This window comes from Coturnix japonica, chromosome 8, assembly GCF_054131305.1.
Source record: "Coturnix japonica strain WE chromosome 8, WE-NBRP24, whole genome shotgun sequence".
NCBI classification, from domain to species: domain Eukaryota; kingdom Metazoa; phylum Chordata; class Aves; order Galliformes; family Phasianidae; genus Coturnix; species Coturnix japonica.
Window position 1 is genome coordinate 27,539,221 of NC_140670.1, and position 24,044 is coordinate 27,563,264.

The window sequence follows — 24,044 nt, forward strand, 5'->3', positions numbered from 1 at the left end:
TGCTGCCAATGGGTTATGCAAGTCTGCGGCATAAAATAAATAACATAAAATGCAACATGAGTATCTTGATGAAAAGAAGAATGCACACATCTAGTCTATCAAAGACACAAATTGAATTTGAAATAAAGCATATGCAATATGGAATGTGCAAGACTGCGGGGGCTTTGAAGGGAGGGGAAAGAGTTAAATGCTGACAAACTCCTACTGGTGATAGTAACGTTTTAATTTAATTTTATGTCCAGACTATCTGGACTCAGTCTCTTCATTCCTACGGTGGGAAAATAGTAACAGGAAAAAAAAGTCCCTACTGAGGAAGGTCTGTGCTTTCCCTACTCCTTCTTTTTTTTTCTTATTTGAAAAAAGCCTGTGATGACCTAAAGAAATTAACAAAACAAAATCGCATCCACTGTTTTAAATCAGCTTTCTCTTCGGTCTCAAAACTGCATCTCTTCCATGTACAATAAATTCAGCAGGAGTATCATGTAAAAGGTGACTAAAATATTAGCCTGCAGTGAGGGACACCAATACACAAAAGCAAATACATTAAAAGGCATTTAAAATGTGAATACACATGATGTGAAGCCACTGATTTGTCGAGTTAAATTCTATGTTTCTAGCCCAACTCTTTATTATTTAATGTCGTTTACACTAGTGCTATTTGTCCCAAATATAGTTTAACATATAGCCTACCAAGTAAGGCTTTAAAGGGCTTTTTTAAGTTCACCCTATAACCTTACCTTGTAGGCAGCTTGTCTCATAAACTGCTTTGCAGGCTGCTTCCAAATAGCAGGCACTGTAATAACCCATCTTACTTCAGTATTTTCAAAGTCCGAACCTGCTTGGTCACTGAGCTCCTAAATAAAGAGAAATAGAGGTGAATGTAAACTGATGGGCGTCAACTTGGTAAGAAAATATTTTCTGAAGTTTCCAGTAACAGAAACTCTCTTTTCAATCTTTTTCCTGCTACACCTACGTTACAAATCCAAATATTTAAATTATTACCAACCTTTCAAGAATGCTTCACTGTGCCAACAGCTAGGATTAGAGCTGACACCTTCTGAAGGAAGCCCATAGAAAAGTTTACTACTTAACATGAAATAGAAAAGTTACTTTTTCCTAAAGCAGCACGTGCACTGCTGAACATTAGAGAATGTTTACATATGCTCTTAGTCATAGTGAGGGGATTCACAGCTAGTCTGAAGAATTCATGCTTACATCTAGATTAATTCACAGAAAAATATTAGAAGTATTGATGAACATTAAGTTTTACAATCCAGATTTTTCAATGACTCCTTTATACAGCACTCACATGTAAACTAAACTCTTACAACTCGGTTAACAAGGCAAAGTTACAGCTAAAGTCTTAAAAAAATAAAGACATCAGCTGAATGTTCCTTGAAAATTTTGCTTTACACGAGCACTGAGGAGTGGTCTAGTTATTTTCTTGTTCTTCCCTTCCCCATTAAAAAGGAAAAGTCTGTATTGCATTTGTAGATTAGGTGATATACTGACATATTTTGGGAAAGGTTCCAAGTAAAATGTCATTACCATATGTCCTATCTAAACCTCCATCCAAACAGGGAAAGCTTCATAAAAGTGAACAACAGGCCTTTAGAATGTAAAATATGTTTCTGAGCATGCTGTGCCAAGGTGTTGTGTTTGCTCAGCCATACTGCAGTTTAAAAATCTATGGTAGAAAAGAAGTACCTTTATACTGCCCAGGGCAGTAGGAATGGACAGATTACAGTCCTAAGCAACAGCATGAACTCACAAATCACAGGGATGTTTTATTAACATCAAGTAAAGATGCAGCCCAGAACAGGCGGCAACTTATGGGGGATTCATATTCACTAAACATTCCCCCAGGCAATAAATGCATTGGTACAAGTCTGTGACTGTTAATGTGAATGTTAAATGCAAAAATCTATCAGTCTTAGAAAAGTTAATTTTTTTTGAGAAGTAATGATAAGATTGTTCCTCTAAGGCCATGAAGGCAGAATAAATTAATCCTATTCAGAAAAGTGGGTTAGCTTTACATCAACAGGGCTGTTTTCATGTAAGCACTGTTTAGGATTCTGATTTGGCCCAGAAACTACTATGTGTTGGCAGTACATAGTAGCACATCTGAAACTAATGTAACTAAATTCACATTTGGTTGTTTACATGAGACCTTAAATCTAAAAACTATTTACTGGAGACATGTATTTCACAAGAGAATACCCAATACAATCTCGTGACCCAAGGATAATATTACAAGAATTGAGTATTGAAACATTTCATACAGGAAATGGAAAATACGATGTATTTTCCCATTTCCCTACCAACACCCAAAATAGTAGCTTAATATAGGCTAATATACTGAACCTCTTAGCCACACCAAGATCATCACAACAGTGAAATTATACTGTTTTCACCATTTTAACTAGCAAGTCATCATTGTAGAGAGTAACAATGAGATTCAACTCACCAAACCGTAAATCAGCTTTTAATAATCTTCCTGTCGCAAAACAAATCCAGCTCATCCGACTTCCCTACAATCAGTCACTGAAAACAATATCAGACTGGGACTCCAATCATTGGGAAGTGCCCAACCAGTTGTGTTTCACACTGCTCACTCATCAACATGAAAAAGAACTTGGAGAATACAGAACACGGAATTGTCCCAGCACCAGAAGTGTGGGGGGGCAAGACCAGAATCCAGCCTCAAATTTAATTCTTGGCAAGTTAAAAATGCAGACTGAGCGAAACACTGAGCTCCAGCTCCTGCACTTTTATGTTTTCTTTTCAAATCAACGTTTTTAATGATAAAAACAAAACAACAACAACCAAAAAAAAGCAACGCAACAATAGAAAGGTTTTATCCCAGTAAGAAGATACTCAGAACTTATTACTATTATTGAACCAAGGTTCCCTTGTGCAAGAGGAAATCACTGCAGGACTACTGTGAGCTCTTTCAGAGTGCACAGCCTGCCTAGAGTTTCTACAGCTGCCTTGCTTTGTTTACATCAAACACAACTGAGGTCAAAGCTCAGCAAGGTTAGGAATGTTATGCTCACATTTATACTAGTGATAAATATAGAGAATCTAGATAAGGAAGCATTATTCTACCTTTAGTGCCTGTTCCTTAAAAAATTGCAGGGCGTAAGCAAATATTTCAAGTGCTTTGACTTTTTTGCCATTTGCAGCTGTCAGGTCCGTCTCCATGGTAAGATTCTGTGTAAAAGAGAGTAACTGGAAGTCATTCAAAGGAAAAGGTAAACATAAAATTAATTCTCACTGCTCGAGGAAAGGGAATTCTTTATCCACCTGGCTAGGAAAAAGTGACAAATTGTTCTGAAGAGGATCTAACTCATCATTTGTATTTCCTGGACTATTACATTTGCTGTTTCTTTTAAGCTTTTTTTTTAAACATCTACCACTTCTAAAAATAACTTCAGGCAGACAGAGTAATACAGAATAAATATTAAATAGTTACAATAAAATACATCTGTAATTAATTGCAACAAACTTGCATATGAAAGATATTTCATCTAAGTTGAGAGTTAGAAGCATGTGTTTTTGGCTTCCCACCAACACATGAAACCAACAAACACCCACCTCAATACAGAAAGTACTGGCCTGGCCCCAAAAGTCTAGAATAGTTTAGTGGAAAGATCAACATAGAATCATTAGGAATAATGTCAATTTAACAACATGATTTCCTCTTGCAATTACTACAAACAAATCTGGGCCAGTTTGTTCCTGTGCACAAGAGATCAGTACTGTTCTTATACTCCATTTCTGCTCTCTGAATAAATTTTCCAAAACAAACTGACCTCACACAGATTCCCTGCACAGCTGAGAATTTCACCCAGGAAAAGCAGGGATGCAGATACTGAGCTTTTGAGATCTACAATGAATACGAGCAAAATATACTCGCCAAACACATCAAGAAGAAAAATGAATTGGAATATGTTAACTGACAACTTCATTTACTTCATTTACTCTCTAAACAGATCTGAACAGATCTGCTTCATATCCAGCTCATAACCTTTAGACAAAATCCAGCACTCTCCACAGCAAGATGATCTGAGCAGCAAATGCAGAATTATTAAAGAACATTAGTTGTTACTTACACTAGTGGTATGCAGCTTCATCTTAAACTTCTCAAAATACAACCAGTGCTTTGATTCACTGGGATCCAAGTCATGGTAGAAATCCCTCGCTGCGTATCCGAAGCTATGAAACTTTCTTTCTGGTGTTAAGAGGATAGTAGTTGGTGTCTTCTGGTTGGATACACCTGGATCCCCACCTTCCCATCGTCTGTTCAAGTGAAAGAGCATCAATAAGTGATACTAACGCTTACAGCAGCAGAAAAATTCAGATACTCTTATAAATAACCTCCACTAAAATGACGATAGTAAGTATCTTATCAGGAACCCATAGGTATCTTCAGGAAGACCCACTAGGCACAAAGGTAGTAGATGAAAATAACACAATGTTTCTTTCACAGGCTGCATAAGAAAATAAATAACGTTGAATACAGGAAGACCCTCTGCACTCTGTGTTAAATGCAGAAGGAATTTAGGATCATAAAGATCTGTATCACAGAAAGCTGTGCACATTCTGCTTTTCTCCTGACATCTCCATTACTAAACAAGCAGAATGGAAGAACAAGAAACTCTCGTTACTGTTCCCCCTTGCCCCACACACAAGTACCTTCAGCATGGGAAACAAACACTTACCAGACAACATTATCCTAAAAAAGCCCCAGTGGAAAAACTGCTTTATGCTATCAGCCATAATCACAACACGGCTCAAAAAGGAACAAATATCACAAAGGCAGTTGAGTTCATTACTAAAACACATGTTGATAACTTCTTTCTAAAGATAGAAAAACACGTTGTCATAACATACTACTGCCAAACTCCCTGTTCTGAGGTACAAAATGACTGCTTTGTTCTGTGGTTCTTGTTTACGTGACACGTGAAGATTATGTCGAAGTATTATTATTATTTTTTTCCATTTGAGCCTATTGAATCAACTGAAAATTAATTGACCTCAAGATCAAGGCAGATCACTGACACAGAAAAATTCATTCTTGGCCAAGCAATAAGCAGCCAGGAGCAGGAGCTTATAAACTGCTGGGAAGTTTTAAGACCATGCAACTGGATCAAACAGAGCAAAGTATGCCCTTTTTTGAACCAGCAGCAGTGATGGCAGGGAACGTTTTAGTATGGAGAGCAATCCCAGTGATCTGAAAGCAGAAACAGCTTCACCATTCAGAAAAATTTTGCTCAGCCCCACAGCTACAGCCAGCTGGGAAGGGTTCTGCTGCAGGGCAGTGCTTGCAAACCTCTGCTAGAACATATCTGGGCAACTCCAACACCAGTGAGTATGTCTTACAGCAAACGTAGAGTTCCACGGCTAACAAGCAGAAAGCACTGCCTCTTCCACCAGAACATTACATCCCACTCAGCCAAGGCACAGAGAGGAGACAAACTGCTATCATTTTCACTTGGAATCATTAATGATTCATTGTGAGTCACTAGTGGGAAATTCCATAAATAGGACGTGTACTTAGCTGCTGCCTAATAACAATGCCTCTTTACTTCTCTTGGCACATTTTCTCACTTGGAATAAATACCTATGATACTTAAATGAAAACAAACTCATGCTCCGTAGTATGGGCTGAAATTTTCAATACCATCTTGAGCATTAGGTGCTCCCAACAGGATGTGTTTCTAATGGAAATCAGACACTGTAACTGCTCAGCAAGTGCTGAAGTTCTCAGTCTGTGTTACTGACAAGAGAACAGGAAGCTTGACGTCACCATTTGCAGCCAGAGCTTTAGAAATGTTCCTGCATGACATCTTTTCTGGAAAGAAGCAGCTGCAGCCAGAGGCATGTGCATGCTAACCTGACTGCTGTACTCCACAGGGGGAAGCCCAGCTTCACACTGCTTAATATCGGCTCCTTCCAATGCCATCAGCAGGGCTTTGGCTTGCAGTTTTCTTTCATGGGTTTGACACAGTGAAAATAGTGGTAATGATGCTCTTGGGGAAAACAATGGAATTGTCTGTGAAGAGCACAACGTAATACAGGCCAACAGTCATATAAAAGCAATAGGGAGGCATCTTCTCAAAGCAAGGCCAGAGCTAAAAACCTATTCAAGCATAACTCAACTTAGGCAGCTTCTTAAATGTATGTATATGAGACCAGTTCCTAGGCTGAACGTGGAGCAGCTCAACAGAGCAGCACAAACCAGTTTAGAGTCACTCAAGCTCTGACTGTGTATTAAAGGTGAAAAGAGACGAAGCAAAGTTTCTATGAAAAGGATTGTAAGGTTACACTAAGGTTAGAGAAATGCCTTTCCTTACACAGGAATCTGGCAAACAGAGGAAAAAAGAGCACTCCTTGTAGAGAGATGAGAATTTGATCCAGAGCTGCAGTGTAACAGCCAGGGAAGCAAAGCAGTAGGGTCATCCCACAGAGCTGGATGCCTCCAGAAGTGTGAATGCAGCAGAAAAGCAAGCACGTGTCTGCCAAGAATCACAGTCAAACAGGGAAGGAAAAGAAGACTGAAGCCTGAAGCTATATTGAAGAAAGACAATATGCTCCCTTCTAGCAAAGACAGCCTGCAGCTTCAAAGTCCCATAAGTTTTTCAAAGTCAGGAAGCAAAGATGGCCCTGGTATGTTTAAGGGGCACATTCTTGAGTATGGGTGGGAAATTATCTTTACTCTGCAGAAATGTTTGTAAATTATCCTACACATAGCCATCATTATACCAAGTACTGGAACCTATTAGTATCTTCTGAAGCACTGAAGTCTTAACTTTGACCCATACACAGTTCTGTTCATTGAATCCCATTATTTCACATATATTTCAATACGTATTATTTTACCATGCATTTCATAATTAGGTATCTGCTGTATGTTCCCCCAAATCCTGCTCTACCAGCATTATGTTTTATGAGCTTTCTCAGTACACTTTCAATACGTTTTTAAACTAAAATCACAATACATTTTTGTTATCAAAATATTTTCAGTTGTTTGAAATAACCACTGGAAATAGGAAAACTTTTTTTGCCCACCTAAGACACAGTTATCCTTTCTGGGTTGAAACAGACAAATTAGCTTATTTATTTTCAAATCAAGATCTCATATAGTATCTATGCAAATCTGGAACCAGACTGTTATTATCACATGAGAAAAAAAACAGCATTTCAAGCTATACGAAGTAAAAAGTCAATTTAGATTGGGAATGTGTGCTTTCCATATAGCACCTACGTTTCAACATTTCAGTCAGCAACTAAAATTGTGTATCCAAAGGGTTTGAGGGACATTCATAAAAGCAGAACTTGTCATACATCATAATACAGCTACAGAAATCACAGGAACAACACGACATGTAAGATTTAGGATTGCTCAGCTACAGCTTTGGAGATGTTACACATGGGCTGTGACTCCACCACCCGGTAACATGGCAGCAACACGTGGCCTGACTTTGACTTCCAGCACCAGGCAGTTTCCTACGCAATCAGCAGAACATCAGGTGGACTGGATGCAAAAAAGGCCTTAAAGCGTTACTCATCCTTATAAAAAATGGCAGGCATCTTTGCCACTGCACGGCATACTACCATTCCTGAGTTCCCCTCTCTTTAGAGATAGCATTTCCCATCACCCAGATGTGTCAAATCTCTCTAAACTACTTTGCAACCACACACAAGGTGACCGTGCAGGCTGACTGCACAACGAATTCTGTCTGCTGGAATTTAAAGACAGGCATTCAGCCAGCAGCTGCACTTAGAAAAATTACAGTACATCATACTGGACTTCAGCAAGTTTGTCTTTTTGCCCTTTTCAGTATTAGCAATAGTACATCACCTCCTGCTGCAACAGCAGCTTGTTTGTTTATTAAATAACTTCTGTGCGTAAGCTTATACAGACCTTTTTCATGCCTGAAATTATCTGTTCCATGGCCTTGTTACAATATAGGCATTTCAAAGATACTTTAATAAGAATCACTTAGGCTTTTGGTCTGAAAAAATTATCAGAAGCACTACAGAAAGGGATGGTGGCACACTTCCTTCAAATATCTCCAATAAAATTTCCTGCAATTGTGTTTGCATTAGACTTACACATGTCAGAACTGTAAAGGGAAAAAAAACCCATCAGATTGCATTGATTTCAGCAAGAAATAACAGAAAATTATAGCCTTGACAGAAGCGTACACTGTTGCAACACTAGACAAATCTAGGCACTGCAAGGTACTGCAGGGCACAGCTATAGCAACTGCATAGATAGCTATAGATGGCAATCCAAAACCAAATGCTGCATTGCAGCTCTTACCTCATTACGTGAATACATTCCGGCTCCTTGGTGAAGCTGTAGGCGTAGCCACTGGATGTTGTGCCAAAATCAATAGCCACAACAACAAGAAATAACTGTTCTACAGCATCTTCTGCATCAGAGTCCTTCTGTCAAACAGCAAAAGCAAAACAGATGCTGAGTCATTGATTAGAGTAACTGTAATCTGTCTTCTCCTTCAGTATTTCTGCAAACTGCTTTAGTGGAACTAGAAACTGCCAAAGCTACATTTGCGAACACAGTTGTTGTAAAAAAATCTCCACATTCCCATTAGAGTATAAATTACATATACAACTCAATCATGTGCTTACTGGAGGATATTTTATACGTATCCTCTTGAATCAGGATTTTTTTTCATAGCCATTTCTTGGAAAAGCTATCATGTTGAAGCACTGGGACTTGCAGCTAAATAGTATGTTACCGAGTGCTTCTCTTCTTAAACTGAACAAAGAATGCATTTATAGTAATACATAATAATGTATTATTTATTTATTTATAATAATACATAATAAGTCCCCTGTAATACAGGGACTTAGAGGTTTTAGGAGTCACCTATGTTATTATCTTGACCCTGAGATACTGCTACTACTCAGAAGTAATGCAGATAGAACAACCTAATCTCTAGCAATAACCTTCACATCTCAAGATAAATAATTATCAATGAAGAGTTTACAGAAAGCTTAAAAGGAAACACCTTGTGCTGGTGGTGGTTGTTGCACGAATAGCTCGGCAGGACAGGAACAGAACGAGCTGGAAATACTGGTAGAAAAGCTTCAGGCAGGCAGATGGTGAAGGAAGGCAGTACACCCACCTGCACACATGCCAGTTTGGAAAAGCCAACATGGGACAGAGCTGTTGACCTTTAAGTAGAGTGGTCCTGTTTGAATCCTACTCTACTGCTGTTCAGCCTGTACTCTCAAAAATATTAAAAAACAATTATTATCTTTACAGAGGAACCACCAAATGTCCTCGGCTCTATAGCTGCATCCAACCATCTTTCTCATTAACATCCTGAATCTTCACAGCTTCATGCCTGCTTCTTTCAGTGACTTTCTCTTGTATCCCTACATTTTCCAAGATCATCCCATCGGCTTGATACTTAACATGGAGAAAGGAGCACAGTAAGGTTTCACTGCTAATAACATAGGACTTATTTGGATTTTCCTAGTAAATCTTTACAGTCAGAAGCGTATGTGTTTGTAAGTCTTCCTCAGGGACCTTAAGAGGCAAATCTAACTTGAAGAGGATATCAAATCATCAGCATGGGAAAAGTAAAAGTTGTAGAATATATGGAGATAGAAAGGAACAGAAGCTAAAACTATGAGCAACAACTCATGAGATCCCAAAGAGGAATGCTGGTCAACTAAGAACTCCAGCGTGGTGAGCAAGACAACTGACAAGGATAACCATGTGCTCAGAACATGATCACTTGTGGTATCAAGAAATATACTACGCATGTATGTGTTACAGGTGACAGAGATGACCTTAAAACAGATGGAACTTAATTTTAACAGGAGTTTGGTTTTTTTTTAATAAAACATACACAGTGTATAAGATTAAAGCACATTATCTCTCTGGAACATTTGCTTGCTTCTAAAAGCTTACAGGTAGCTGTTTTCCTTCAGAAAGTAAAGTAGCCCTGTTCTGAGTTTCTCTGTCTGCTGAAGAAGATCCTTATTGCTGGGAATTCAGATTATAGCATTGAATATTATATATAAACCTTCTTTTATTTTTAATAGAATCAGTTTTTTAAACTAACTGTTTAATTTTAAACAAATCAGTGAGAAAGACAGCGACATAATTTGGGAACCCTGAGGATCAGGAAACACCTCACTGTGATATAAAAGTATACAGAACAAATCTATTAGCTCAGCAAGGAGATAAAAAAAAAAAAGAAACCAGGATCCTACTAAAACAAATGGGAACTCCACCAGAAACACCAGCAAAAACAAAATTTTATTTAAAACTAGTGATGGCATAAAAGGGACCACAATGTGAGGAAATCATAGCCTGAAATGAAACAACTTCCCCTACCACGATATGCGATGGAGAAAGCGGAGTGATTCCAGGGTCTCCCAAACTTTTGGCTGGTGATGAGTAAGTAGATGTGGAAACTGCATCTGAAAGGAAACAAAAATTCTTTAGTGTCAGTAAGCAGAATAAGTAGAATAGGATAGCTGCTTTGTATAACATTATCCACTTTTCCTGACGGAACAAACCTGCTGAAAAAGAAAGCAGATTCCACAGCCTCCTCATAAAAAATACGTTTTGCCCTTAGAACATGGTAAGTCCAAACTGCAGCTTTGCTTTTAAAATATTTGGCCTTCCTGACTAACTTCAATCCTTTTGTCCCTTACATCACCACACACAATTGCAGAAGCCCTCCTGATTAGAAGTTCCAGCTAATATAAATGGCCTTAATATTACTTATATTAATAGCCTAGGATTTAAACATGTGAGTGCAGAAATTAAACACAAGTTGAGATATGATCAAGAAAGACTAATTTTAAGAGAAAAAAAGAGCAGTTGATAACTGTTTGAAACACGCTAAGAATAAGTTGCACTTATTCCCTCATGAATCTTTATTCTTAAACTTTCCTCATACTGCCTCTGTTTTTACTCTTCAATACACTCTGCACTGAAACATTTTGCAGCTGTTAGTATTACTGCAGGACAGAACCCAGCTGGGAGAAAGGAAAGCATTATTAACAAATCATCAAACAAATATTTTCATCCTGCGCACAACACTGAAATTGCATTTAAAGGAATATAACAAATAAGTGAAAAATACTGTTGGGCATTATTTGTATTTTTCTTTCTTTTATTTACCCCTTGATGACTGAAAAGAAAGGAATTAAAATCATTAAGCATTGATGATTCAGATGGGTTCCTATGTAATTCCTATATTATTTCATGAAAACTGCAGTAACTGAACAGAATGGAATGCAGAAAAGGTGCCAATACATCCTGCACACGCTCATTTCCCCCCTCCCAGATTTCAGCCTTGAAAGTTCATGGAATTCTCTTCTTTACAACACAAGCTAATTAGACGGACAGCAGAATTATTTATTAAAAATGAATAATAAATGTTAAAAAACACATTTCAACACATCCAGCCTACTTGGATGTATCACACAACAAAGCACATGCATAAGTACAGCAAGGAATTCCTAGACATAAGATTGGTGAGTCAGACTGTTAATCTAAGGTAGCACAAGAGCTGCTCTGCAAGAAAAGACCTTAGAGCTACTCAATGGAGAATCGTGTTCTTCCTCATAATCAAATATATTGTTTTTCAGGGAAGATGCTTCTGAGTAGGCAACTATGGGGTAATCCGCTCACTGGAAAATTTTCTTCTAAATCTTAGTGTTGCTTTTCAAAAAATGTTTATTTTTGTTAAAGTTATCCTATGTACGCTGAGTTAGATGTTCAGAAGCAAAAGCAGAACGTTCCTATTCCCTATACGAAGTTCTTCAGGAATATATTACATTACTCCTTTTGGGGTAAAGGACAAGAAGCCATAGGCAGCACAGAATCTGCCTGTGACAGCACAGAATCTCATCGATTCATCAAACTCTATTTGGATCAGATGCTGTTATCAGCATCCTTAACCATGCGTACAATTTCTTCCTCTTTTCAAAACAGATTTATTTCTGTACCATCATCACAGGTTTTTTTTTCTTTAGAACCAAAGGAGAACAGAAGAAGGATTAGCTTCCTAAGGAAAAGAATTAGGCTCCTTGCATCCTGCTGCCTTTCCTGACTGAATCAGAACCAGCAGCAATATTGCCTGAACTGACTGGGACATCACAATGTTCACTCACATTTTTGCCGTGTGCTGTGTTTCTCCTCTTAGGATACTCTTACAGGTGAAAAAAATGTAGACATCAAACTACTGCTACAAAAATACTACCTGTATCTTCAGCACTCCTCGTTACCAGCTTTTACCTGCTTTAGCATTCCTGTTTCAGCATTCTACTTTCCAGCCTGTCTTCAGTCATCAGCCTTCACTGTGTGTGCCTGGAAAAGCTATTTATAGCTCTCTACAAAACTCATAAAATCCTGTGAGGCAATACATACGTTTTTTGGTCTCTCAGAGAGCAGCGATTAAATAACTAGTGTGATTTTCATATCCACCCAATGAGAGCATATTAATTTGGATGGAGTTCTATCGAGAATGTATTTGATCTGATTAATTTGTGATTATCCAAAAGTATAAAATCTATACATCTGCCATATCAACAAGTACAAAAGCTTGTAGCAATGAAAACACATTAAGCACCAACCAGAGGGCTGCCATAGCTACCCGGAGAAAACATTACCTAAAATAGTGAACAGAATTAGGTATTTTCATCCCAAATCTTTAAAATAACTGTCCCTCTCAGTTTCAGAAAGCTCTTGAAACTTATGCATAAAGATAGAATTTGTGGGAAGGTTCACTTGTTCTTATTCTAATGAACTGCTTAATTCTCCTGGAAAGTTAAACTCCCTGCGACTTACAAAGTATTTCTAACTAGAAAAAAAGCCCATTCCAAGAACATAACCATTCTGCACTATTACTCCCTGTTATACTGCACCTAAGTAACGCACTGCTTCTGCAATGCCCAGCTAAGCACAAATTCCTCAATGCATCCTACACATCATCAGCCCAGATCTCTGCTGGATTAAGAGCATCACAATGCTACAACCACTGAAGAAGCAAACATGAATTTGAACCAAAATGTTCTGTTAGTGATTCCACAGAGCTGTTACTACTGTGACACAAGCAGAAGTTGCACTCCATTAAACCAGTTTATTTCTTGATATCAGTAACTAATCACATGCAATAATGGGGCAGCCAAAACTGTTACAGAGCTCTGATGTTAAAAGAGGTCTTCGCATTGCCAGTTTGCAGAACTAATAAATGAATCAGTGCAGCTCAGCGCTAATAAACACCATTTATCCAAGCAGTTGGCACTTACACAGAATAGCTCGCAGGTCAGTCACTCTGGATTTAACGAGTTCTTCTAAAAATTAGTGAAAAGGTTGTCAAAAGCACATGAAATTAGGGAATTTGTATACTATACTATCCATCCTACACAAACAAAGATGCTGAAATAAGATTATGTATTTGGGAGGACAGAGTGAGCTGGTGCTTGCTTAGAGGAAAGAAGCACACGTGTCATAACTCTACAGATCTTACCTGAAGAAAAGTAAAGGCACAGATATTCCTGAAAGAGTTGCCTATTTTAAAATCTCTTTCTTCATAACAAGAGTGACTGGCAAATCTGAAAGAAAGCCAGAGTATGGGCAAGGGGTTGCAAGGAACCCCATTTGGAACCTCAACAACAAGCACCTAGTCTCAATTGAAATTGACCTAGGAGTCAATTTCTCTTCTTGGCAACTGAAAAACAGAATTATGACCGGGGCAGTATCACAGTATTTGATACAACAGTTATACAACAGCCCTTAAAAGTAAATGACTTACTGAAGCTGACTGCTGTAATGCAAAAACACAATCAATTAGTGTAGCATGTAGCTCAAGTTCAATCTTCACCTCTTGTGCTTACCAAGGACCTCTACTCCCGTCTAACTACACACACTAGAAAGAGATATGTAGTAAAATAATATGATAAATAAATATTTTGTTCATGACAATTTGCACACCAAAATAAATGGAGGAATTTCGTTTTGAACCCAAATTCAAGTAAGTATTCAAATACTTACATCAGTATCTAAAATAACCTTTCCCTAAGATATGACAAGAGATTTACTTATTTCCAACAGAAAATGCTTGTAAACATTAAGTTGAAATACAACTGCCTGCACTGGGGATTTGGGTAATTGAACTAAGTACAGAATTAATTCAACCATGTCACAGAATTTTCTGACTTCGGTCCTACCCTAAGGAATTGCCCAAAAATACATTTTGAAGGATAACAGTTAAAAAGGAGAAAACAGAGAAGTCTCCCTCTTTTACTTCGAGGATCTTCTTGTTTTGTCGGGGGTTTTTTGTTTTAATTCAAAAGCTTCTATGCAATTTCAAAGCCCTGTAATGCTTGGGGAAGTGATAAAATCACTACGCCAGCAGATACTACATTGTTAATCAACCATATTCATTATTGTATTAGCTGCAATTTCTGGCTTAGCAGATTTAATTTACATTATTCCTTCTTTTTATTTAAACACATGTAAGAGCTTATTTTCCGTGGTTTCCTGTAGCAGCTTATCAGTTTATCTTTTCCTGTTTTTCAGTAAACGATTGGCCACATTTTGGTTTTTCACCTCAGCTTATGACAAAGTGCAACAAAGGAATAATGTTCAAGACTCCTAGAGTACAGAGTAAAAGAAAAGTCAACTACATTAATAACAACTCAGCTGACGTGATAGTTGAGACAGGACTGCTCCTGCTGATCCTTCCTGGACCTCACTTCTCAGGGAGGATAAAGCACTCATGTGCATCTCTTTGCTAACCCTGGAAAGTATGTCATCCCCCAATTTATGCATCTACAGGTAACTTTTATTAATAAGATCTACCACAGTGGTCACAACTCTTGTTAATTCAACTCTTCTACACTTCTGTGATCGGAGTGATGCTATTCCCTGTGCCAGGTGATAATTTCAGCATTTTAAGAAGTGTTTTCACAATGACATTTAAATATAAATGAGTATCCCAAAGTCATTTGTTTCAATCCATCACCTAAAATGCAATGACATTCATTTCTTGTATAGAGGTGAAACCCTGGTTTAACTGAAGGCACTGTGCACAGCTAACCAGTTTCACAGATCAAACACTTGCACGTAGAATTATAGAATATCCCAAGCTGGAAGATACCCATAAGGATCATCAGGTTCAACTCCTAACTCTGCAAAGGATCATCCCAAAATTAGATCATATATCTGAGAGTTCTGTCTGTATCTTATGGCAATTTTTCTGGAATTTCCAGTTATCCAGAGGCTAAAAACAGTGACTGCTACATGTGGATCTCATTCAGTTTGCTGGTTATACCAAAACCTTGATCAATTTCTTCATTTTGCCATTTGGGCAACATCTCTGGATTGAAAATAAAAAAGGATGTACTGAACAAAATACGGGTGTAGGGCAGCCATCATGCAGCAAGAGAACAGAATTCAAAGCATGGCTTTTCATTCAAATCCTTGTGAATCATTTTGAGCATCAATAATCATTTTGCTGCAAGCAAAGCTTGCTAATGATGTTTGCACAACAGGGAAGGAAGGGTTTACCATATTGCTATTAGTCGGCAACTGCTGCATTGGTAAAGAAAACCTTATTCAGCTTTTCATCTTGCTGAGACTTTGCTTTGCATTAAGCACAAAATGTCATAGCTTCCAAATGTAACATGACAACCTAGCGCAATTTTACTGCAATACAAAGATGGCCTTTGAAAGTAATTATAGAACAACAACAAAAAGAGAGATGGAAAAAAGCAAATACAAAGAAACACTTAAAAGATTCTCTTGCATAAGAAAAAGATATTTCCTATCAGAACTAAGAACCTCCTGCTTCTGCTGAACCCAGCGACACTACTGCCATTAACATCAGTGGAATCAGAGCTCTTTGTTTTAAAATGCCAGTAGGCATCCAGCTGGTTTGCTGCAGACTGCAATGCACTTCCCTTCTCTGAATACAGCCAAGGCAAATCCCTGAGACAAATCCAAGTTTCCTGATATCCTTTCATAATAACTGGCCACTCAAAGAACTGATATTCATTCCCCATTTAGAGCACGGTATTTTTCTAAAGCAAGAATTCTCCCAATTCTTTGGTTAAAATTATGAAAATAAGACATCTCATTATGAGCTATGAACTTTCTCATTTACGCTTTTCTGTTGCCTCCCATTATGATTGCAATTTGACTGGAGGTATTGCTTTTTCACTGTGCTATCAAAGTCTTCAATAATTGCTAAGACTATCAGAATACAATCCCACGCTCACCCCATCCGTCATTCTGTGGATAACATTCATTTTCCTGCACCACTCAAGATGAAAGACATGCACAGGAACTTGCAACAACCTACTGAATATGCCAGGTACTGTAAGTTCAGCTCTCCTCCCTTTGGCAGTATGTAGGCTATTACCTAATTTGACCTGACCTCACTAACGCATGGTAAAGTGGGCTTCAACAGAACTACGAAGCACCCTTTATAACTGGGTCTTAAAACCTCAGCCAACTCTTCGTCAGACCTGAGACTTTTCCCTCATGCTCAGAATCTGCTCACAGCCCAGGGCCTGGGGTTTGAGAACTCCACAGCAGCAGCTTTGCACTGATTGCTCACTTCTGAACTCCAGCTCTTCTGTACCCATGCACTACTGCCACAAAACTGACTCCGCCTTACGCATCATAAGGAAAAGGCATTTTGCTTTAACAGATGTACACTGTGATAAATGTGAGTAACCAAAAAATTCTGTGGCTCATTGTAGCATAAGACAACTCTGTGTGATCATTGTAATTATTCCACAGACACAGGTACGCTACAGGCACCTTTAACACTTACTAAATAACCTGCTCTCCTTTCAACAAGCTTCTCTGAACCTGCTTCCTTCAGCCTTCCTTGCACTATTAGCCCCCATGCAAGCAGTTTTCCTTTATCATTCACCTCCTGCCCCCTCAGTTCCAAACAGAAAGACATAAGCAACAGAAAACAAACCTCACCAATATACAGAATCTAGGTTCTTTGAAAAGAGAGCTTCCTAGAAAAGGTCTCCTGCCGCTTCTCTTTCATCAACATGTCTGTCATCATCCACCTCATCTACTTGGTTCACTGCAGTGTTGTCAGGAATGGCACTAATAAGATTATGCTCCAGTTCCCAGGACCACACATAGAACAGAGCATGTGCGATGTTGGTCGCTTTGGGAAATGCAGCACTTAGCAGCTGAGAGGGGGCTGGCTGCGTTTTTCCTTTAAAAACAATAAATATTTTTAAATATGTGTCACTACAGAACTCCCTATTTTATTGTGAGTTCCTACGTAAGAATCTTCTCAAGAAGTAATTACATCCTGAAAACAAAGCAATCCTAGATTCGCTTTTCTGGGTCAAGATATTCAAAGGAAAATTAGTGTGAATTAGTCTGAACAAAAATCGCTGTTCAGTTTTTCTGTATCTCATGTCCAGCAGAGGAAATAAATTTATATCTCCCTGCCCCCCCCCCCCAGTCCTCCTTCAAAAACAAGCAAACTAACAGAAACAAAGGAAGAGAGCGGTATGAATCCTTTAGTGTTCTTCAAGGCTAAAGTGGGAAAATAAGAACATTAGTTGCTGTGCGGCTGCAAGAAGCGGTGTCAAATCTGACAATCCATTAGCGAAGTTATCTGTGAATCTATAGTCTCTGGGTTTTGATTTAGATTCAGATTGACACTTCACAGCTAAATCAAAAAGAAGTTTGCATTTCTTTACTCTTTTTAACTTACAGTCTTGAGAACGGATTCACCATCACGCTGAAAGGAAAATACCTTATGAGGGGAAAAGCAAAGAACAGAAGAGAGAAAACTGATGTTTAGGATCCGTAGAGCAGATCATAAAATCATGCAGACATTGATTAAAATCAATTTCCAGAGGTTTTTAATACCGGCACCCATCAGGACTATGTAGCATTCATGACTATGCATACACATCACACAGAGACCAGCGCCAACCTAGGAGACAGCCAACTGAAAAGCTGCACTTCCACGGTGACAGGCAGAGGATCCAGCCTGCTATGGCCAGAACCACAACACAGCTGAGTAAGAAGCAAAGCTACTCTAAGAGGATGGGTTTGAATGAAGCTGTTCCATTACGACAATAGCAAAAGCTTTTGCAAATGGCATGCCCTACTGGTTTGATTACAGCGTGTGTTCTAGTGAGGTATCCATGGAAACTTAAGAAAGAGATGTTAAATTTGTTGGATCTATTTGGAACAAGGGAATGGGGCCATTTGCCAGTCAGCCTATCATAACCACAGGTATTTTGGTCTTTAAATATAGAAAAAGCCTCAGGAGTCCTCAAAGATGAAATCTGCAACATCAGGTTGTCACGGGAATTCATTTCTCAAACAGTGACTAGAAAGGAATACATAAACCACAGTTTTAATGTTCTCATTATCTCTGAGTAAAAACAAACAGCCTGGCTGCAGTACCAGGGGGGATATACCCAAATATCCACCATCCAGACTGCATAAGGAACAGGAGAAAAAATACATGAGCTAAAATATGAGCCTCATGACAAAAGGCCACACTGCATGGGTGAGCTCAGAGCACTCAGAACTTCAAAATAGTTGGAGTACACACAGACTGAGACAACCCCTACAGAGCAGTCCTGAAAAGCATCATGAACATAAAATATATCCAGGAAAGAACAAGTCAAAGCAGAGTTCACAGGTGATCCCTATGCTGCTTGCTTCTCCCAACACAAGATCAACTTGCCTCCGTCCTCAAGGAAACTGCAGCAGGCTGGGGACATTTCTGTAACAGAGGCAGTAGTTCTTCTGAGATGAGAGCAAATAAACTTGCACAGATTACAAGAAATTGCTGCTATAAAACTGCATTCATATACATGCTTCTTTCTGGGCTGCAAACAACACAAGCTGATGGAAACATCTCTCAGAATTCCTAGGAAACCGCATCTCCAGGGCACAGTCTGAGCGTTGAACAATCCGTTACAGAATTACCGATGGAAGAAACAGAGGAAGACCCTTCCAGGTCCCTTGTATTTGCAAAGATACAACTATATACTATACTTTCTGAGCCAGTCCACATGCCCAAACCACTGCCAAGCAAACCCAGCAGAGCTTCTACCCATAAGCAGAGCACAGCACGCCAACAGCAGGTCGAGCCAATGAAGCTCCCCATGCAGCTCCCTGTTCCTGACACACCCTGATGCAGTCCTTAGCAAAGGCATCAGAAGACAGGAACAAAGGCTTTCCAGACTCAGCGCTGACCTCCACATTCTGAGTATTTTTTGTTTATTTACTTACTTTTCTTGCTAGAATTGACTGCGTTTTCCTTTTCATTTACACAAAATCCCCTCTCAAATCCCTTTGAGGCAGACTTCGAAGGAATTTCCTGTTTTAATACCCACTGCCATCCTAATTTTAAACCACTGAAAAGTTACTGCTTCAGTAATAGTTACAGTAAGATTTAAAACTTGCATATGTTTATTTTAAATGCATATCACTATGCTCCTTAACACAACAGCAAATGGGTCGTAGTTGACATATTTTGAGTAATGAGAACTATGGAATGCTCTTTTTAAGACCAAAATGCACCCGGTGGCTGAGCAGAGGCAGCTTCGATCTGATGACCCAGGAACCAGGACCTTTGCTGCAGTTAAGAACATGAAGTCTACACGTCTGTTTGTGGCCCAACAAATCCCTTCAGTTCATACTTGACAGCAGCTTTCTCTGAGTGCAACATCAACATCTGTGACCTCATGTTACAAACCAGCAGTGAACTTTTCAGTAAAACATCTGTGAATTGAGCACACCAATTACAGTCACAACTGATGGACTTCAGAGCTCATTCCTCAAACAGATTCCAAGTCTTCCTTTTTTCTAGTGGGAAAACACAGCTGAGCAGTTCTGCACAGCAGTGTCATAACCTGGAACTTCACCCATTTCTACTGTCAGTTAGTGAGGGTGCTTAACAGGAGAATGGAGGATAAGAAAAGAAGTTTTAGGTTGTATGTCAGGGGGAAAGTTCTTTACTATGAGAGTGGTGAGGTGCTGGTACAGGTGCCCAAAGAGGCTGTGGATGCTCGGTCCCTGGAGGTGTTAAAGGCCAGGTTGGATGGGGCCCAAGGCAGCCTGGCCTAATATTAAATGTGGAGGTAGGTGGCCCTGCCTGTGGCGGGGGGTTGGAGATTCATGATCTTTGAGGTCTCTTCCAACCCAGCCCATTCTGTAATTCTGCGAGAGTGACAACAGTCACACAAAAGTTCACCATGGAAGAAGTTGAAGTCATTTCTGAGTGCAACACTCAAAGAGTCTCATGATTTCACTGAGCTGCTTTTGGCAAATCTCAACACCTACTTTACATTCAAATAAATAAGCAAAAGGAATGGAGCCAAGCTCCCATAAAAAGTTATTTCATAGCTACTTGTGGTCACAACTGTTCTCCTGGGAAGTCGCATCATTTCAGCGCCATGCTGTTTATTCCTTTCCCATTTGTCCATTATCATTCGCTGAGAGCCAGCAGAGCTTTTTAAAATACCCAAATAAGCCAAGCTGCTCCTTCACAATATGTAGACTAAAATAGCCACAGAGAAACGCTTCTAAGCTATAAATGTTGCACACATTGCAGTCAACAACTTCTGAAATCCCACCTGAAACAGCATCAAAAGGCAGAACTAATTCAGGTATAGAAAATGGAGGTGAAGGAATCCTTTGGAAGTGTTTTAAAATAAAAAGCATATCTGGAAGATGTCTTTTCATAAAGGGATGGTTGTTTTGTGCTGATATCAGAATCACTGATATCAGAAGTGACATCATAGCAGAGGACAATAAAACGCATTTGGCAGAAAAGAGCACAAGGCAGGATACCAGTCAACTCATGTGCAACCCCAACAACAGGGACAGAGTTAGAGAGCAAAACAGAACCTATACTGTGACATGTAAATGATGTAAACCTGCAGATCAGATCTTCTGCAGCTAAGGCGGTATTCAGGTCTTCCTGCACAGCATCAGCCTCCCAGGGCTGCTGACTTCAGCTGCATCCAAAGCTGCAGTCATGCCTGAGCTCCAAGCTCTGGGCCAGCAGAGCAGTGTCACATCATCCAAGCGCCGAGCAGCACAAGGTGTCCCTGCAGCCAGACACAACTTAGGGGAAACCCCAAAGCTCAGAGCAGGGCAGGTCCCTGCACTGCCAGGCACCTGCTGCTACCCCAGGGGAAAGGAACTGAAAATGTACAGGGTGCGTACAATAAAGGAGAGCTCATCAGCTGAATCAGCATCATCCATTGGCTGAACTGCACTAGAAGTCAGTACAATGAGAAGTTCCACGTGCAGCAGCTCAGGGGCACAAATGACTGCATCGAGGCTCACCCTGAGCAATCTGCAGATACCGCAGTGCTGTGCTGACTGGAGCTATAAGCAATGGGCAGATACCGCATACAACACCGTGCTGTTTTACATCCAGACCTCTCTTTTACGCATTGTACTACACTGCAGTAAGTGGCTGCAGCCCCAGGACTGTCAATACAACACCCACTAAATCATGTTTTATCCCTCAAGTCTTTCTTCTCTGACAGCTTCAGCATTCCAGAGAGTGGAAAGCACATAAAGATTTCTGGCATAGCAAATCATTGATTTACTGCATGGCATTCCATCTTCTAGCAAAACCCCCCCTGAACAAATTCTCCTTCTGTCACAAGTCACTTATCCTCAACACTGCCTTGCACTAACCTTGCAGCTTTATGGCAAACAATACACAGCGCTCTGTCTCCTAACACACAAATGTCACTCTGTTCCTCCCTGTTGTCAGCTAGAGAACTGTCACAGGTACCTTCAAGCAGAGTAAGCATCAGGGACTTATACAGAAAGCATTTAACATGTACATGACAGGGGTGAATATGCAGTAGAGATCTTGAAAATTCAACTAATTTATAAATAGTATTAACTGTATTGTTTGAAATGGGCACTGTGACTCTTCTATCCCACATGCACGACAGTTTAGCTGTCTTATTCAATGTGCTCCCCAAATCCCACGCACAGATGCACTTTTTTCTCCCTTCTCTTCAACAGAGAACCTCAGTTTTGGGGGGAAATCTTGAAAACGGGTCTCCTGAGCATCACTGCAAGTTCTCTGTGCAAAGAGATGCAGTCTTCTGTAGGAAATCAGTCCTTGGGGAGGCTTCCTGACCAGTCCTGCGGCTGGTGCTTGTCTGCACCCATCTGAGTCACCATCCCCAGCTGTAAAACAGAGCTGTATCCCCAGATGTGCTGAGGCTTACAGCTGGATGGGCTCATCAGAAGAGCTTTCCCTTAGTTTACTCTCAGGATTTCTTGCTGCAACCTACCGCAGGGAACCTGCTTTAGCAGGGGCTTGGACTCGACAATCCCCAGAGGTCCCTTCCAACTCCTTTAATTCTGTGATTTGTACAAACTCAGTCTTTTAAGTTTCTCTGTGAATTTACCACTACCACCCAAGGCTCAGCATCTGTTTCCCCAGACTCTGCACCATTCAGTGAGGAAAAAGGGTTGGGGAGACACAATGAGCCCAGATTAAACCCGCACTGCCCTTCGGGTTGTTTCCCCAGCCATGCATCTGCAGCATCCCCAACAGGGAGGGACCATCCCTGTCCCTGCGGAGCCGCCTGTCACCGGGCGCAGTGCGAGCACCGACGGACCGCAGTCAGACCCTCCCTGCAGGCCCGCAGGGAGCAGCCCCTGGCAGCCGCCGACCTGCACGCACCGTCCCGGCGTCTCTCCCCAGCGCTGCCTCCCGCCCGGCTCTCTCCCAGTACACCAAAGCGATGCCCGCACCGCGCTCTCCCACTCGAGCCCTCTCACTCCCTGCCGGTCGCCGGGCGGGACGGCCACAAAGGCCTCGGCGGCCGCATTGTTCCCGCACCCCGCTCCCTCCCGGGATGCCGCAGCGGCTCCCCGGAGCTGCGGCGGGCAGCGGGCTCCGCTTCGAGCCCCGGCTCCCCTCCGAGGCGCCGCCCGCGGGGTCCCGCAGCGGGCAGCCGGCCGGGATTCCGCCCCCGTTTCCCCCCCTCCGGCCCCGGCCGCCTCCCCCCGCAGCGCTCCCGCATTGCGGCGAACCCCCCCCGCCTCACCTGCCGCGCCTCCCTCGCTCTCCGACATGGCCGCCCGCCGCCGCCCCGCGGCTCCGCTCAGCCCGCCGCTCACTGCTCCCGCCGAGGCATGGGCCGGCCGTGGAACCCAGCCCGGGGGAGGCTCCGCTGCTTCCTCCCGTCCCCACCCCGCCGCGCCTTCCTGCGGGCGGTGCCGCTGCAGCCAGACCCCGTGGCAGGCAGGGGGCGGCGCTGCCCCACCCCGCTGCGGGCCCGGCGGCGGCTGAGCGAGGAGCCCTGAGGCTCGGAGGAGACGAACGGTCTGCGACCACTGACGGGTTCCCCAGCACCACGGACTGCAGGGTTACCGTCACAGCACCGCATTGCTTCGTTTGCCTTTGGAGCGGGCTCTTTCTCAACCTGTGCCCCTCGGAAGCTCCGATCCCGCTCATGAGCTGATTGCCACCTCTGCAGGACCTGGGAGAGAGGCGCGCCCACGGGCACTTGGACCACCATTAAGCTGTAAAGGCTGAAATCCTGGCGCCCGAGAAACCATTACCCTGTTCTCCTCCCGTGCTTCCCAGGTCCAGTTCTCCCTTATTTTCCAGCCTCAGCAGCCATTCACTCTGTGGAAGCACTGCCTGCAGTTCAAACAAGGCTACAGACTGCAGTGCAGCTCCTGACTGACTGCCGAGCTCAAGAGATCACTGATGTTCACTGTAAACAGTTAATTCCACCCAAAGATTGCCCTGAGCCCTCTCACCAGAGGATCCCTTTGAATCTCTGGAGGACAAAGTCAGGCAAAGTCTGACCCAAACCCCGTGTGCTGCACTTGTTCAGCATATTCTCCTTTTTCTTTTCCCCCCTAGGTTTCCTCCCTGTGTGGCACCATTCACACTGCTCCCAGCAGCCACATCCCCTTTGAGAAGAACCAAAGGTGCAACACACAAGGTTAAGTCCCAGTGAACCGCTTCACACGCTCGCAG

The 24,044-nt window shown here is 41.4% G+C and overlaps 1 protein-coding gene across 4 annotated transcripts in view; it reads right to left on the bottom strand.

Annotated features, from left to right (window-relative positions):
- Positions 1-24,044, bottom strand: part of HSPA12A (heat shock protein family A (Hsp70) member 12A) — a 66,405-nt gene that overhangs the window by 25,470 nt on the left and 16,891 nt on the right. Inside the window, exons 1-6 of one of the 4 annotated variants that reach the window (XM_015867425.3) lie at positions 23,101-23,190; positions 10,385-10,470; positions 8,333-8,457; positions 4,116-4,302; positions 3,109-3,213; positions 738-854 (exon numbers count right to left, since the gene is read on the bottom strand). In XM_015867425.3, coding sequence (XP_015722911.1) covers positions 738-854; positions 3,109-3,213; positions 4,116-4,302; positions 8,333-8,457; positions 10,385-10,470; positions 23,101-23,128 — 648 coding nt within the window. In that variant the 5' untranslated portion in view covers positions 23,129-23,190. Of the gene's footprint in view, positions 1-737; positions 855-3,108; positions 3,214-4,115; positions 4,303-8,332; positions 8,461-10,384; positions 10,471-17,002; positions 17,116-23,100; positions 23,191-24,044 lie in introns of those variants that run through there. The other 3 variants (XM_015867424.2, XM_085555303.1, XM_085555302.1) reach the window with 3 other exon arrangements.